The sequence below is a fragment of the Tarenaya hassleriana genome, unplaced genomic scaffold (genome assembly GCF_000463585.1).
Source record: "Tarenaya hassleriana unplaced genomic scaffold, ASM46358v1 Cleome1, whole genome shotgun sequence".
In the NCBI taxonomy this organism is placed as follows: Eukaryota; Viridiplantae; Streptophyta; class Magnoliopsida; order Brassicales; family Cleomaceae; genus Tarenaya; species Tarenaya hassleriana.
This window is the reverse complement of record NW_010960187.1, coordinates 5,894,321-5,910,520: the sequence shown is the minus strand read 5'-3', so window position 1 is coordinate 5,910,520 and position 16,200 is coordinate 5,894,321. Positions and strand designations below refer to the sequence as shown.

Sequence of the window (16,200 nt, the reverse complement as noted above, 5' to 3'; positions counted from 1 at the left end):
ACACATCCACACCAATATAAGAAAAATAAATTCAAAAACCAACTCAATAATCTCTTTTAATTTATCTTTATGCATATATATATATATATATATATGTACATAGTACTTTTTTTCTCTTCATTTATTTTTCTATAACGAGCAAATTCGCTTGAGGTGGTAGTAGATGTAGTAACCATATGGTGTCTCTTTCATTTCACAAACACATTACTTACAAAACAGAAACACATGGATCGATCATACAACACAAAACTATTTTTCATTTTATTCTGAAAAAAAAAAACCACCTGTTCTTCCTCCTCCTCCAACTGTTAGTATCAATACCACTACATGCATTTTGCCCTGTTGATTTTCCATGGGATCAAGATTTATTCATTGATCAGAGCTGTTATGAAGATGAATTTGGTAAGCTAAAGTTATTGCCTTGACGTACCTCATCGGGTTCAAGCTTTGCCACCTTCTGGCAATGTGATCAAACGGGTTTTCGAGTCGTATACCATCTCGGTTGCACAGCTAAACCGAAAACGAAAACCATGTGTTGTAAGAATCAGACAACATTCTAGGAATTGTAAGCTTTCTTGGATGCGAGTTTTTCAAAGTTTGGAAAGATTTTATCGGGAGCTTACTTGGCGCATTTGACGTTGTTGTTGGTTCCGCCGCTGGAGATGGACAGTATCGTTCCAAAGAAGGAGACGTTCTCTGTCCCGCAGTTTGGGCAAGGGCCCTGGGAAGAACATGGCCGAGAACGTTTTAGTGAGATAGATTAACTTTTACAACTTTTATGCAAAACGATCCAAAAGATTTTGATCGGAACGAATGGCCTTGGAACTACCTTCAAGATCAAGAAATCCTTAACGATAAGTTTGGTAAGAGATAGAGCAAGCCAAACTATGACAGGCACGGCGGCAAACCACGTGAAGATGAAACTGAATGGTTCGGAAAGCTGCAGATTTAGATGCGATAATGTAACGGTTACGATATTATTCCATACCAAGAAGTATGTTCGTTAACGAACATGAACGAGTCCAAAGACGGGTTATACCTCCAAAAGGTATGTGATCTCGAACCCCGTAAGATCGTCGAGGAAGAAAAACCTGCCGACCCATTGAAGGAGAGACATTATCTTAATGTGGTTTGAGTGTTGGAGAAATGAAGAAAAATCGGTAAATACTTATACTTACAGTCCGAGGGCAACAACGGTAGCTGGAACGTTCAACAAAAACATTTTGAAATAATCTACGGAGAGATCACTGTACACCTGCACATCGGGAATTCACAAGACTATGACAGTTTCTTATAGTAAAGTATAGTCCAAGAAATGAAATCGAGAGAGCATGAACTTGATACAGTCTTCAACTGCTGGTTACACACGGAATATATGTGCCTAGGAGTACATAGATATACACATAGATGCAGTGTCATAAAATCATGTGAAATACCTTTTTGCTACGGAGACTGCATCTTGGACCCTCAACCACAATTTCACTCCCGTCCATCTGCGGAAAAAAAGAGAGCGTAAATCGTAAGAATTCAGACAGTGAATTCACTATCCGGGTAAAACTAAGAACAACACGCCTATTGTTCAAAGTATAAGGTGGCAGAAACCTTCAGTTTCAATTTCAAATTATCATATTCTTCATCATTCATGATTGGGTTTCCAGACACATAAGCCATTGAAGCTTCCAAGAATCTCTGTTCATCAGAACCTGCGCGCAGGAAGTTGATCAAGACCAAGAATCTGAGCCTAACAAAGTGATCCATCAAGGGAAAGATGATCATAGTTTCTTACTTAGCATCACAACGCTGCTTCCTTCCCACATTAGCTCTTCTTTAAGGTTATCAAACTCTTCATTGGACATAACCGCTTTGCCCTCGTAATAGAATGCCTACAAAATGCGAAACAATGCTTAGGCTGTGAAAATTGTTGAACCATCTTTCTGACTCGATAAAAGTCAAGAATGTCTTGCGTTACTTGCATCGCTTGCAGAAACTCTTGTTCCATTTCGCCGATTGTTTTCTTTTCATTCTTGTTGATGCTACAATATGGTAAAATCTTGCTATCATCAACCTCTTCTCCTCCCACCTGACCTGGAAACCATTACAAGAATAGATCAAGAACTAAGGAACGTGTGAGAGTAAGCAAACTATTTAAAAGTTCGATCAGACGAAAATTTTGGCAACATTTATTATCGCGGGTTATTCATAATCAGTCCAATATGTATAATCGGCGGGGTAAACCCGAGACCTATAAAACAGTACCAAATCGAAACCAACCATTGGAAAACTCATCCTAGAGTCTCTAACCAATAACGATTTCACCGATAATCATCGGAATCAAACTCTGTATGATATTTCTTGGCATCTGCCATTCACTTTTAGCCATTGAATCAATCTACACCTACAAGGCGAGATAAATTGGCCAATAGAAATATGCAAACTTACAAAAAGTTTCCTTGATGGATCAATCCTGAGGAGATTGGGAACGTGGATAAAAGTTAACAGAGTCTTAAACCGAGATCATCGTCTGATGAGAAGAAAACTTCGATTACTCCATCACAGAACTGATGGACTCGCATTTTCAATCCCCAGAGACGAGTTTAATAATCAGTCATATTCCAAAGTTTTTATAGTAAATTTGATGCCAGAAGTATCCTAACCTAAAAGGCTACAACTTCGAAGTTCATTTAAACTCTACGAATAAGCATTCAAACCGATGCTCCAAATAAGCAGCTCCGGAGAAGAACATATACAGGTTGTGACATCTACGCTGTACGAAAATTCCCCGAAGCTACAGTTTCAATATCAAAATCTAAAATCAAAGGCAGGAATCTGACCCGATTGATCGGTAGTAGCTTTGGTGGGCAACAAGAACAGTCTTCTTCTGAGGGGAACTGATCTTCCATGGCTGAAGAGATTCCACTGTGCCTTCGAAGTCGTCGGAGAAGAAGGAGAGAAACGAGTGGTGGGTTTGCGAGAAATCGCCGAGAAAAATCGAGGGCTTGTAAGAGTGAACGCCATCTTGCTACCCATTTCCCGGGGAAACAGAAAAGGAAATGGCTTTCTATTGATTTCCTGGAAAATTCAGGTTCATTCTGATTTTTTTTTCTCTTTTGTTTTTTTTTTCCAAGGGATTTGGGTGTTTGGAGGGAAAATAATCAGGGGATAAGAGAGGTAGGATCGTGTGGAGAGGAATTCCTAGGCGGATCTCTGATATTTCTCTCCCTCTAATCTTCAGAAGAATAATGCCACGTCAGACCAAAATGTTGCTAAAAAAATTAAAAATGTCGAGGGTGATGCCATGTCAGCATATGGGATAGCATGACGTGGCATCCACTCTTTGGTGAAGATGTGGAGGGCTACTCTGGAAATATCTTCTCTATGTTTGATGGGCTTTCTCAGGTAAGAATTGAGGTTAATGGGCTGAACCTTATTAAGTCCATTAAGCCCAACGTTCCTCTGACTTTCACGTGGTTTGGGCCTTGAAAACATTGGGCCTCACTGAGAACGAACGCATTTCATCCAAGTTAAGTCTCACCTACGGGCAGTTTATTATTTCACAGCCTAATGGTGAACCGTTAGATGTATCCATCATTATATCCTGTCCGTTGGATTCATACATTTCGTCACCTTCACGAGAGCCGCACCAAAGAGGAGAGAGACGAAAAAAAAAAGCAAAAAAGGGAAGAGGAAACAGGAGAAATCGGGAGGGATGGTGAACAAGGATTAGGGCTGGCTTGGATTTCAGATAGCGAGTGACTCTGGAATTCTGGCGTTGTCTTTCTCGACTTGCTGTCCGAAAATCTCTGATAGAGAAGGTAGGGTTCCTGTTTCCACTGTTATTGTACTTTTTATCGGAGTGTGTGCTTGTTCATACTTTCTTCCCTTTTCACATTTCTCGTAGCTCTTTGACGGTTTTTGTCCATGGGTCTTCTTTGAATTGTTGTGGGTTTCTATCGAAATGGGTTATTGTTCGTGTTTTCGTACTGGATTGGGGCTCGCTGTACTGTTTGGTTTCTGGGAAAATGTTGGGAGAAAGAACCAAGGGGAAATCGTTGGGGTTAATAGAGGAGGAGCTCATATGTTAGCTTGTTTTGTATTATATGATTGGACTAGGATTATATTCTCTTGCAATTTAGACTATAGGATTGAACTATGGCAAGTCGGTCATAAATTGCGGCGACACATTCCTTGCTTATTATTGTACATTACAAACTAGATTCCTCAGGCGCTAAATTCACTATATTGTCAATCAAACTGATTGGTACCGTAAATACTCCATAACTAAGTGGTCACCGGCATTTAGTTTTCTGGGTTTGGTTGTAATTTTCTGGTTAGAGAATGGAGACCCTCTTCAGTATATAATCTGAATGATTTCATGTTTCTCCGCATTCCTTTAAGGGTGTCTACATTGCTTTGGACTGCATTTCTTAAGAGAACGACCGGTTTTTTGTTGGTGTGTTACGGCTCACTATTAACTGGTGATCGTCCTATATTATTGGTTAGAGTAGATCATATCTGCTTAGATGCTATCTCCTCAGATTTTTGTTTTTATTAAGATTCCTTTCCTGTGTAAGTTAATTTCTTTGTTTCAGATTTGAACAGGCAGTTATGTCTTCAGATACTGCCAAGGAAAATGCATCTGTTGTTGATTCATCTTTGACTGAATGGAAACATGACATAGGGAACTCCGATGATCCGGGTAACTGAATAGCATTGCTCGTTTTCACTTTTTTATTTTGTCGTTTTTATATACATTTGCAGAAACTTCCTTTGATTTGCAGTTTCCTTTTTTAATGTGTATGTTATTATTATTATTTTGGGGCAGAGAGTTCGACTTACAGAGGCAATGAAGACAATAATCCATCTAAGGTAGAAGTTGGACGAGGTAACTTTCCTGACCAGGTTGAGAGTTCAAACGTGAATAAGAATAGTAAACCGGCCTATAGAACAAGATATTTCATCATCAAGAGTCTGAATTATGAGAATATTCAATTGTCGGTCGGGAGAGGGATTTGGGCGACACAGGTCATGAACGAGCCAATATTGGAAGAAGCTTTTCATGTAAGAGCTGCTCGTTTTAGTATCGGTGCTTTTCTACTTTTATCTTTCTTGAATGGTTTATTGACACAAAATTATATGTTCTTGCTGTAGAATTCTGGTAGAGTAATTTTGATTTTCAGCGTGAACATGAGCGGTTTCTTCCAAGGGTATGCCCAGATGCTGTCACCTGTTGGGTGGAGGCGAGACAATATATGGAGTCAAGGAGGCGGCAAAAATAACCCATGGGGACGAAGTTTCAAAGTAAAATGGCTTCGGTTGAGCGAGTTGCCTTTCCAGAAAACCCTTCATCTCAAGAATCCTTTAAATGATTACAAGCCTGTCAAAATTAGTCGAGATTGCCAGGTATACTATGCCAACTTTATTTTCTTGTGCTTGCACCTTTTGAAATCTTTGCATCAGAATGCTGAATGCTGATGTTTGGTTGCACCAAAATCATTTCATAGCTCCTAAAAGGCCAAAAGCTTAATATATATTTTGAATTTTGGATAGCATTCTGAAACTATCTGTAATTTTTAACTTGAAGTTTATTAAACTAAATCCTGGCCCATGCGTGCTCTAGGAATTACCGGAAAATATCGGTGAGGCACTTTGTGAGCTCCTTGATGCATACAGCTGTGATGATGGGTTGCTGAATAGGTATCTCCTCGAATGCTAACTGATACTTTCGTTCTTGGATCTCCTCAGTTCTGCTCCATCTTGACTCTACTCTCATCAAGTTCTTCCAGGGATGATCATTCAAAATGGTCTCGCCAAGAACCTCCATCTTCCTCGGGAGAAGAAGACTATAATAACATGTCTAACTCTACCATACCATGGGGCCAGACAGCGATGCCTTACCCTCCTGTGGTCTACCCGAATCAGGATGATGTAAGCAGATTTCACTTTGCACAACAGAAGGGATTTGGGGCATCTGAATATTTCCATGCTTCAGGTGCATCTAACTCTCGTGTGGAGCAAGACAAGTCGTTACGATTCAACTCATGGGGTTTGCCTGTGGAGAGCCCTCTCGCTAGTACCCTGACCGAGGATGATTTTCTTGACATGGTAGTGGCATATCTGCATGTAACTTATGCTGAAACTTTTGCGGGATTGAGGTTTCTTGTTCTCGATGTAGATATTATTATCGTAAGCCCTGTTGTTAGTTGGAAGGAATATGGTTGTGGAACTCTAGAACCTTCGCCAAGCATCAAACTTCTGTAGTACCTTTTTGTTTTTTTTAACCTCTGAGCTTATTTCAGCAAAGCTCTTTTTGATCCACATCTAATTATGGTTCCCATATATGTTGGAACTTGGAGGTGAGCCCTGTCTTTAGAGTTTGGTTCAAAGTTTTGGTTTTACAATGATGTTACCAGGTTTCTCCTTCTGTTGCTCGAACATCATCATGAGCTCTAGCTGAGTGTGGTCTCATCTTGACAAGATCCTGCGATTGTTTGTTTTTTTTTTCTTGCAGTCTTATGAAGAGTACCTCGAAGCCCACAGCAGAAGCATGAAACAACTCGGTCTTCCTGTCAGTACGTTTATCTTTTATCTATTAATGTTTGATGTGCATTCTGATAAAAACCCATCAGAATCTTTGATCAACAATCTTGGATCTTCATTGTAATCATTGCATGCTCTATCATATAGTCGATGCAGTTACTTTCCTTGCACAAATGAACCTCTTTTCGATTGTTCCGAACCATGATAATGAATGATGGATGATGATCAACGTTTGGTTACGTTATGCAGGTTGTGCCACAAACATTGACCGGACGTGGGGGCCCTTCAAGTAAAAGACATGACCAGGATGACACGTGAGTTCAGTTTCCAGACCGATCATGATCCGAGATGTGATCTTCTCTGTTGGGTTTCTTGATCTGTTTTTTTTTCCTCCCTCATTTCCTCAGAAGCAATGGTTCGTCGAAGGACCGGTCGCCATCAAGGAAGAGGGGGAGACAGTGAAGATCGAATCAAAGATCTGTGAGGAAAAACGCTGTGTGATTCATTGTAAGATGTTGTCATGTTGTAATTCATGTTCCTTTAAATCTTGTCCGGATGTTCATTGCCTTCTGTTAGAGAACCAGAAGAAGATGGGGTCAACTGCTAGGATTCTTTCCTTGGGGTTTGCCATGAAAACTTGTACAGTGTTCGAATTTGGCATAAACATTGGCACCACCATCTTCATATTTGTATGATGTATCCCTTGCCTCGTGCGAGCTTCTGTAATCGTAGGTTACATAGCAAACCAATTATATATAATTTATTTGCCAACATATATATATATATATATATATATATATGTATACACGTTAAGATTATTGTAACGAACCAAATGACAATAGTCTAATGATCATAGATCGAATTCTTTAAGGCACGAGAATATTTACATAATATCTTCAAGATTCGAGACTAATACAAAATTTTGTTTTCCGATATTCTGCTGTGTAAAAAAAAGGCTAAATTCTCATATGCTGACACGAAAATGTATATACAAGAAAAATAAAAAAAAACTTATACGAACGTTGTTTTTTTTTTTTTTGGAAAATCATATAAATATATGAATTTATTAAAATGTTGTCGAAAAATATATAACTTTATAAAGCCGCGAAAAAATATGTCAATTTAAAAAATTCTCTCAGTTTCTACACTAATCATCAACCCGTTAGCAGTTTTAACAGTTTCCAAGTAAAGATACTAACATAATTCGTTAAAACCTATCAGTAACTAATGAATGTCATGCCATAACAAAATTGAATCATCAATAATAAAAAATAAAAAATAGAATATATATTTATATCTCAGTCTAGTTAAAAATTGGGAAAAACTCGTGAAAATTTCCAAACTTGTAATTCGATGAAAAACTAATTCCTAAACTTAAAAGGTGTTTCTATTTAATTCCGAATTTGAAAAATTAGACACGACAATACCATTAAACTAAATATGGAAAGAATCTGATATCTTGAGATAATTTTGATTTGGATTGCTCTCAATCAGATTCTAACGGATCTTTAATCTTCATTCTTGATTGGAATCTTGAATTATGGACTTTGATGATATTTGGCATGATTAACTTGGATAGAAATGAATGTCCAAGATATTTTATTCTTCAACATACATAGTGTAACATCCCTAAGTACATATAGCAGATTTCACGGTACCAGATAAAACCGAGAATTATACCAAAACAGTACATTTGAGAACCACAATCGAAACAATCAATCTAGACGTGTTTTTCTCTTGTATTGATGTATTAAAATGATATTTGAATTCATCTGCGCGTGCATGTATTGTTTCCACTTAATGCATATATATTACAAACTTTTTTTTTTATAACGAGGAGGTTAAAGGTTTTGGGGTTTCGGAGTGAGCCTTTGCAAAATCAACATGCATAATTATAAATCGATAGAAACGTATATGGCGTTCTGAAAACAATTTCGAAGGGGTTTTATTTTCTGCGTTAAATACAAAAGGTTATTTTTTTTTCTTTTCAACATTATTCGCTATCTTTGACCAAAAAAAAAAAACATTAGGCGCCAATTGGCAGTCAAATAAATTTTTGTATGAATAAGACATTCACTGCATTGTCTGATTAAACGATTTTTTTCTTTGTTCTCCACCTGGCCACAAAGACCAACTCAAACATCGTTATCCAAACTTTCTCATATCAACAATAAACTTGAATGCTGACGTAATCGAAAAATATTTCAATGTTACCCGGTAAAATTTGCATATCAACAATAAAAAAATAAAATAAAAAACAAAAACATACATAGTATATATATAAATATGTTATATGTATAAATATATCTCTATATATATATATGAATATCGTTTGAATTCATTATATTTTAAGATATGACATTGATTTTTTTTTTGGTTGGTTATTATCCATCACAATTCACAACATCCTTTCTTTTTATAGGGATTTGGGACCGATTAGACAAGATCAAATTTTCAAGGGAAAAATTCCTAAAATTTATCACACTTGCAATATATCCGGAAACTAATTCCTGAACTTACAAGTGTGTCTATTTATTCCCGAACTTAAAAAATTGAACACGTTAATTTCTAAACTTGTATAAGAGTGACATAATCGTCATTACCATAAATTTTATTGAAAAATAAAATACATAAATTAAATTAGGAAGAAAGAATAAAAGAGAAAAAAACGAAAACACTTTTATTCCTACATCTCTTATTTCTTGTTGCACTACAATGAAAATAATTCATACATTTATAGAAAAAGTTATTGAAAAAACAAGTATGTTTATTTCTTTCCGAACTTAAAAAATTGAACACGTTAATTTCTAAACTTGTATAAAAGTGATATAATCGTCATTACCATAAATTTTATTGAAAAATAAAATATAGAAATTAAATTAGAAAGAAAGAACAAAAGAGAAAAGAACGGAAACACTTTTATTCCTACATCTCTTATTTCTTGTTGCATTACAATTAAAATAATCCATATGAAAAAAACAAATAAGGGAAAATATAATTGACACGATATATATTTTATTTTTAATTGATATTATACCTTTAATTATTATCAATCATATTAAATCTTCTTTCTATTTTAACAGGTTTTTCTATTGTAAAAATATTTATATTTATAAGATTTACCCTTACAAAAAAAAACCTCATTAATTCATATATGCATGTATATGCACGTAGATACGCGCAAGGACGCCTATACATTCATCTGCAGTGGAAGACACAAACACACCAAGGCTTAATAATCACTGATACCAAAATGAGTTTGTTCACGACAGTCTCATTTTCGTTTGCGTAGTTTTTATGATCCTCCGGTTCCGCCGGAAAACCGGGTTCGGGCGACTTCCGCCGGGGCCAAAACCACTTCCGATCATCGGAAACCTCCATCTCCTCGGCGACAAGCCACACGTGTCAGTCGCAAAGCTATCGGAGAAGTACGGACCACTCATGACCCTACAACTCGGCCAAGTCACCACAGTCATTGTGTCTTCTTCGGACATGGCCAAAGAAATACTCCAAACGCATGACCGCGTTTTATACGGCCGCGCGATTCCAGACGCGATGACGGTTCATGACCACAGCAAGCACGGGATGACGTGGCTCGAGGTCTCCGACAAGTGGAGGAACTTGAGGAAGATTGGCAACAACTACATATTCGCCAACTTGAAGCTCGAGGCCCGACAAGACTTGCGTCGCAAGAAAGTCGATGAACTGCTCCAAGAAGTCGGGAACTGCTGTCGGGAGGGCAAGGCCGTGGACATAGCCCAAGCCTCGTTTCGGACAACACTTAATCTGTTGTCGAACACTTTTTTCTCCGTGGATTTGGCAGATACGTCTTCGGAGAACGCGAGAGAGTTCAAAGACGCCGTGAAGGGCATCATGGAAGTGATCGCGAAACCGAATCTATCTGATTATTTCCCGATCGTAAGGTTTCTCGACCCGCAAGGTATTAGGCGAGAAACTGGCGTTCTATGCCAGAAGTTTCTCGGTATTTTCGATCGGATTATCAATGAATGGCTGAGATCCAGCAACGAAAGTGATCGAAGGGAAAAAAACGGCGATGTTTTAGACACTCTTTTGGGCATTGCAGAAGACAAGAATATGGATCTTGACTTAGCCGAAATCCGACATCTTTTCTTGGTGAGTATTCTGCTTGCACGACGTGTCATTTCCCGTACGAATTTAAGCTTTTAAGTTCCCCTCAAGATTGATTTTGAAAGAATGCAAAAATCAATCTTGAAAAGATAATGCGATAAAAATCCATAGACATTTTCATTGTCTTTTGAAAAATCCATAAACACCAAATGACATAAATGTAACATCTTATTTAGTTTAGATTATATATACTATACAAATACTATAAAAGGAAATTGTTCATGGTATAAAACAAAACGAATTAAGTATTTTATTGATTTTGACCTACATGCTGTTTGTTTTCTTTTCTTGAGACAGGAAACACACACACACACATAAATATTCATAAATTACATTCTTTCTTTATTGTGTTTATCACGTATAACACATCTATCACACTAATGCTATAGAATATTAATCCATTTTTGTTGGAATATATAACAAATTGCAGGAGCTATTTACGGCGGGAAACGATACGACGTCGTCCACGTTGGAGTGGGCGATGACGGAATTGCTTCGGAATCCAAAGGCAATGTCAAGAGCTCGTGAAGAGCTGAGAGAGAACATCGGAGTGGGGAATACGGTGGAGGAATCTGATACTACGCGCCTACCCTATCTCCATGCCATCGTCAAAGAGACTTTCCGGTTACATCCTCCGGCTCCGTTTCTCATACCAAGAAAATCTGGTTCGGATGTCGAGATCAACGGGTTTGTCATCCCAAAGGGTGCAACGGTACGCAAACCGTTATCTGAAACCGGTTTGGTGGTTTTGGTTCATAAGGCTCGCGGTCTCAGAGCTTTACCGATCAAAAGAATCACCGTTTGAACGTTTGATCCAACAATTTGAATGTTTCCAAAGTCTCAAATTATACATATATAATATATATATATATGTATATGTATATGTACCCTATATATATGTTCTTATCTGCAGCTTGAATATCAGTCTAAGTTCCTTCGGTATTGATTAAGATATTACGTAGCCCACCTATTAATACATGTCTTCTACTTTGAAATGTATTCCAACCAAAAGCTAGTCATGTGTACAACATTTCTTCTTTCCTTTTTTTTTTCTTCATGATAACCCAACAATAATCGCAGAAATTGTCAAAACAGCTTTCGGTTTAACTTTATATATGTTTACATATACGCATGTGAATGGTTCTTTTTTTTTTTTTTTTTTTTTTTTTTATTTTTTTTTTTTTTGTGTTTTTTTTTTTTTTTTTTTTTTTTTTTTTTTTTGTTAACGGTAAACTTTATAAACCTTTTCAAAAAATTACAAGAGTTCTTCTGCAGATTTTGACAGAAGTAGAGAGAACATAACTTAATAGAAAAATAGCATCGTGACAGTAGAACATAGCGCATCAAATAGGTAGAACCACTAAGACATTATGGAGGGTCCATAAGAAGACCACGAGCAGTTAGCGGAGGGTCTGATTGCAGAGAGTTTAAGCCTAGGGCGACTGAGTAACTTCCTTAAAATTCGTCTACGCATCCTCCCTCAGTTACATTCGGTGAGCTCAACGAACCCTTCCCCTCCGACCTCTTGTAACCACTGAGAAGTCAGAAGGAATTTTGGGATTGTTGGCCGCCCGAAGTCGGAGTAGTCTTTGTGCTTCCTCTACCATTTCATCCTCGGAATCAAATACATATGAGGCTAGTGCTCCTCGGATGTGCTTCCCATTTTCTTGGGGCCTTTGGAGTGGGTGGCTAGGTGTGGGGACCTTGGCTTCAGATGTTTGAGGAGGGGGTTGAGGTGGGTCAGTTTGTGTGGGTTCATTGGAGGTTGGTGGAGAATGAGCTTGGTCAGCTAATGAGAGTGATGGAGAAGCTAGGGCCTTTGTCAGGACAGGGGAAGCCTGTACTACAGGGGGCAAAGGAGAGCGAGCCAGATCAACATCAACTGCAGAGAGGGGAGTAGGCAAACCTAACTTAGCATGGGTCGTAGTTGTGGCCACGGTCAGCTGCGACGACGGGATCGAATTAGTGGGAATTGGATCCTGAGTTGGTAACGGGATCGAATTAGGCAAACCTAACTTAGCATTGGTCCGCTACCAACGCTGTCTTTTTCTTTAATTATTAAAATACAAAACTGCCCTTATAGTAAACCCTAACTTTAAAACCAGGTCTTTTTCGGCCCGAGATTCGTGGTGGGGAGAGCTTGTTGTTCTTCCGCCGTTCGATACATTCGTTCGGCAGATCGTATGACAATCCAAGAGCATACAATACGGGCTTGGTTTAGAACCCTCCAGTCTCCAGATGTTATCCATTGATACGATCCCTCTGGTTCAGCTAGAGGGTTCCGATATGGTTCTCTTGGATCGCAGGACTTCTACTATGCGGTCCCTATTCTTTGCTTTTGGTGACGCGTGAACGAAAATTATAAAGTTTTCAATTATTTTCTACTTTTATATTTATGTATTTTAACAGAGGATTCCTAATTGGAAGTTGGATTCCATTAGGGTTTTGGATATTCTCTTTATAAATTTAGTTTGTGTTTCAAATAATATTTGTTTAGAAAGATTTCTCCGCTTTTCTCTTATTTTTCGGTGTTCTTTTTCAATAGTCATTAAATAAATAAAAAAAATCCTAGACATTCGACATTCTTACAAACAATATTTAAGTATCTAGATATACCCGTTGTGTTGTGGCCTGCATATCTAAGTTTTATAAAATTGTGGCATCTAATTAAAATAATATTGCAAAAGGGTTTAACATTTTTTTTTTAAAAACATATGTTATTTCATTATAGTTTTTAATCATTCTTTGTGCTATCTTAAAAACAATTTTTTTAAGGTTTAACAAAAAGGAGCTTCTCCCGGACCACAATCTTAAATTTAGGCTTTTCATGGGCCTTTTTATGAGAAGTATTTAGAAAAAATACCATGGTCATGAATAAATGGAAAAATGACATTAAATGGGACGAAAATAACTTATACAAACATAATTTTCGGGCCTTTTTATAGATATTTGGAGGGGTCACATCTGCCATCAGTTTGTCCTTGGGAGTAGGGGAGCGCATGGAAAGAATAATCAATCAAACAAAAAATCTAGTAATTAAAGATCATTCATGCACAAATTTTATTTGACCGCAAATGGGGTGAGAATACTTTTCATGGCGTATAATATTGAAAAGTAAATTTTTTCCCTTGGAGTATAACGTTGAACATGAAGGCCCTTCGACAGTTGATGTGTGATTCTTGTAACGCCTTACGTTTCTATCATTTGATGATATTTTCGTATATCTCGGCCGATCGAGAATCGTTTATGATTAATTAACCTAAAGTCAAACTACCCCCATGCATGATTCAAATGCATTACATAATTCAGTTTTTTTTTCCTTATCCTATAGTCTTAGCAAGGGTAAGATGATACAACAATACGTCCATCCATATTAAAAGCGGGAGAGAAAATTATGAATATAAACTAGTCAATATATAGTCATTAATTCATATATGTATGTATATATATTTGCACGTAGATACACGCAAGGAGTCTATATATATATATATATATATATATATTCACCTCTGCAATGAAAGACACAAACACACCAAGTCTTAATAATCACTGATACCAAAATGAGTTTTTTAATCGACAGTCTCATTTTCGTTTGCGTAGTTTTTATGATCCTCCGGTTCCGCCGGAAAACCAGTTTCCGGCGACTTCCGCCGGGACCAAAACCACTTCCGGTCATTGGAAACCTCCACCTCCTCGGCGACAAGCCACACGTGTCAACCGCAAAGCTATCGGAGAAGTACGGACCACTCATGACCCTACAACTCGGCCAGGTCACCACAGTCATCGTCTCTTCTTCGGACATGGCCAAAGAAATACTCCAAACGCACGACCGCGTCTGCTCCGGCCGATCGATTCCAGACGCGATGACGGTTCATGACCACAGCAAACACGGCATGACGTGGCACGATGTCTCCAACAAGTGGAGGAACTTGAGGAAAATTGGCAACAACTACATATTCACCACCGTGAAGCTTGAGGCCCGACAAGATTTGCGCCGCAAGAAAGTCGATGAACTGCTCCAAGAAGTCGGGAACTGCTGTCGGGAGGGAAAGTCCGTGGACATAGCCCAAGCCGCGTTTAGGACAACACTTAACCTGTTGTCGAACACTTTTTTCTCCGTGGATTTGGCAGATACGTCTTCGGAAAACGCGAGAGAGTTCAAAGACGCCGTGAAGAGCATCATGGAAGTGGTCGCGAAACCGAATCTGTCTGATCATTTCCCGATCTTGAGGTTTCTTGATCCGCAAGGTATTAGGCGAGAAACGGGTGTCCTTTGCCAGAAGTTGCTAGATATTTTCGATGGGATCCTCGATGAACGGCTGAGATCGAGGAAAGAGAGTGATCGAAGGGACAAAAACAGTGATGTTTTGGACACGCTTTTGGACATTGCAGAAGACAAGAACATGGACCTTGACTTAGCCGGAATCCGACATCTTTTCTTGGTGAGTCTTCTGCTTGCACGACATGTCCTTTCCCGTACGAATTTCAACTTTAATTTAAGACGAAAATGTACTATAAAGGAAGTGTTTATGGTACAAAATAACTGAATATTTTATGAATACATAAATTACGTAAAAAATATTTTGTGTTTATTAAAAATGAAAGGAGCTATTTACGGCGGGAAACGATACGACGTCGTCGACGTTGGAGTGGGCGATGACGGAGTTGCTACGCAATCCAAAGGCGATGTCAAGAGCTCGCGACGAGCTGAGAGAGAACATCGGAGTGGGGAATACGGTGGAGGAATCTGATACTTCGCGCCTACCCTATCTCCAAGCCATCATCAAAGAGACCTTCCGGTTACACCCTCCACCTTTTCTGATTCCAAGAAAATCCGGTTCAGATGTTGAGATCAACGGGTTTGTCATCCCAAAGGATTCAAAGGTAATTAACCGATCTCGAACTCCGTTAGTTGATTTTTTGTTTAATTGTTGAATACCGGATTTACTACGAGAGAGAACCGGTTTTTGGTAGACCAATTTTGTTGGCTAGCCACCCGAGGTTTTACGGTCGCATAAATCATTATATATCTATCTAAGATTCATTTTACATCATGTTCTTAACCACTTACCACAGTTGATTAAATATGCAAAAGAAATATTTTTTTTTTACCGATTTCTACACTTCAGTTATATTAATTTGATGTTCTTTAAATAAATAAAAAAAATCAATGGTTTATTTTTTAAAATTAAATTATTTTAGAAAAATCTGTGTCGGCGTACCAGTAGTATTGGTTACGTATCTAATCCGTATATAGACTTTTATTTGAATTTGACAACTAAAACACACTTACATACATACATACATACATACAAATTCAACAAATTTTAATGATGGATTAGATATGAAAATAGATTAGTCAGTCTTTTCAAACATGCATGATCACGTCGGAATTAGACTATTTCTTTTGGATGACCCTATCACGTAAAACCACAAAGTTTTCATTACAATGCAACTCATGATCACGATATTGTATATTTGGGCAAATATAGATTCTGATAAACGCGTGGGCCA

The 16,200-nt window shown here is 38.0% G+C and overlaps 4 protein-coding genes across 10 annotated transcripts in view; 3 read left to right on the top strand and 1 right to left on the bottom strand.

Annotated features, from left to right (window-relative positions):
• Positions 1-160: 160 nt before the first annotated feature.
• On the bottom strand, positions 161-3,159 carry LOC104814132 (PGR5-like protein 1B, chloroplastic). The gene is made up of 11 exons (XM_010542016.2): positions 2,832-3,159; positions 1,970-2,085; positions 1,787-1,883; positions 1,603-1,703; positions 1,437-1,493; positions 1,179-1,255; positions 1,040-1,091; positions 830-940; positions 624-721; positions 431-510; positions 161-339 (listed from the first exon to the last, which is right to left on the bottom strand). Exons 1-10 carry the CDS (start codon positions 3,025-3,027, stop codon positions 441-443), a joined length of 975 nt encoding a protein of 324 aa, XP_010540318.1. The 5' UTR covers positions 3,028-3,159; the 3' UTR covers positions 161-339; positions 431-440.
• A 479-nt stretch (positions 3,160-3,638) lies between these two features.
• Positions 3,639-7,258, top strand: LOC104814099 (YTH domain-containing protein 1). 7 transcript variants are annotated; one of them, XM_010541986.1, is made up of 9 exons: positions 3,639-3,812; positions 4,600-4,696; positions 4,823-5,058; positions 5,149-5,400; positions 5,618-5,694; positions 5,775-6,102; positions 6,509-6,565; positions 6,787-6,851; positions 6,945-7,258. In XM_010541986.1, exons 2-9 carry the CDS (start codon positions 4,606-4,608, stop codon positions 6,997-6,999), a joined length of 1,161 nt encoding a protein of 386 aa, XP_010540288.1. In that variant the 5' UTR covers positions 3,639-3,812; positions 4,600-4,605; the 3' UTR covers positions 7,000-7,258. The 7 variants fall into 7 exon arrangements, with proteins under 7 accessions (XP_010540288.1, XP_010540300.1, XP_010540293.1 ...); XM_010541998.1 differs by having other exon boundaries at positions 4,590-4,696; positions 5,784-6,102; XM_010541991.1 differs by having other exon boundaries at positions 4,590-4,696; positions 6,948-7,258.
• A 2,834-nt stretch (positions 7,259-10,092) lies between these two features.
• LOC104825003 (inactive cytochrome P450 76AD1-like) lies at positions 10,093-12,586 on the top strand. The gene is made up of 3 exons (XM_010557231.1): positions 10,093-10,671; positions 11,117-11,398; positions 12,380-12,586. The coding sequence occupies exons 1-3, from the start codon at positions 10,093-10,095 to the stop codon at positions 12,584-12,586; spliced, it is 1,068 nt and encodes a 355-aa protein (XP_010555533.1).
• Positions 12,587-14,214: 1,628 nt separating this feature from the next.
• The window catches only part of LOC104814094 (geraniol 8-hydroxylase-like), a 2,591-nt gene continuing 605 nt past the window's right edge, over positions 14,215-16,200 (top strand). The window contains exons 1-3 of the mRNA XM_010541965.1: positions 14,215-15,128; positions 15,292-15,570; positions 16,179-16,200. Of these exons, the coding sequence (XP_010540267.1) occupies positions 14,247-15,128; positions 15,292-15,570; positions 16,179-16,200 (1,183 nt within the window). The 5' untranslated portion in view covers positions 14,215-14,246. The remainder of the gene's footprint in view (positions 15,129-15,291; positions 15,571-16,178) is intronic.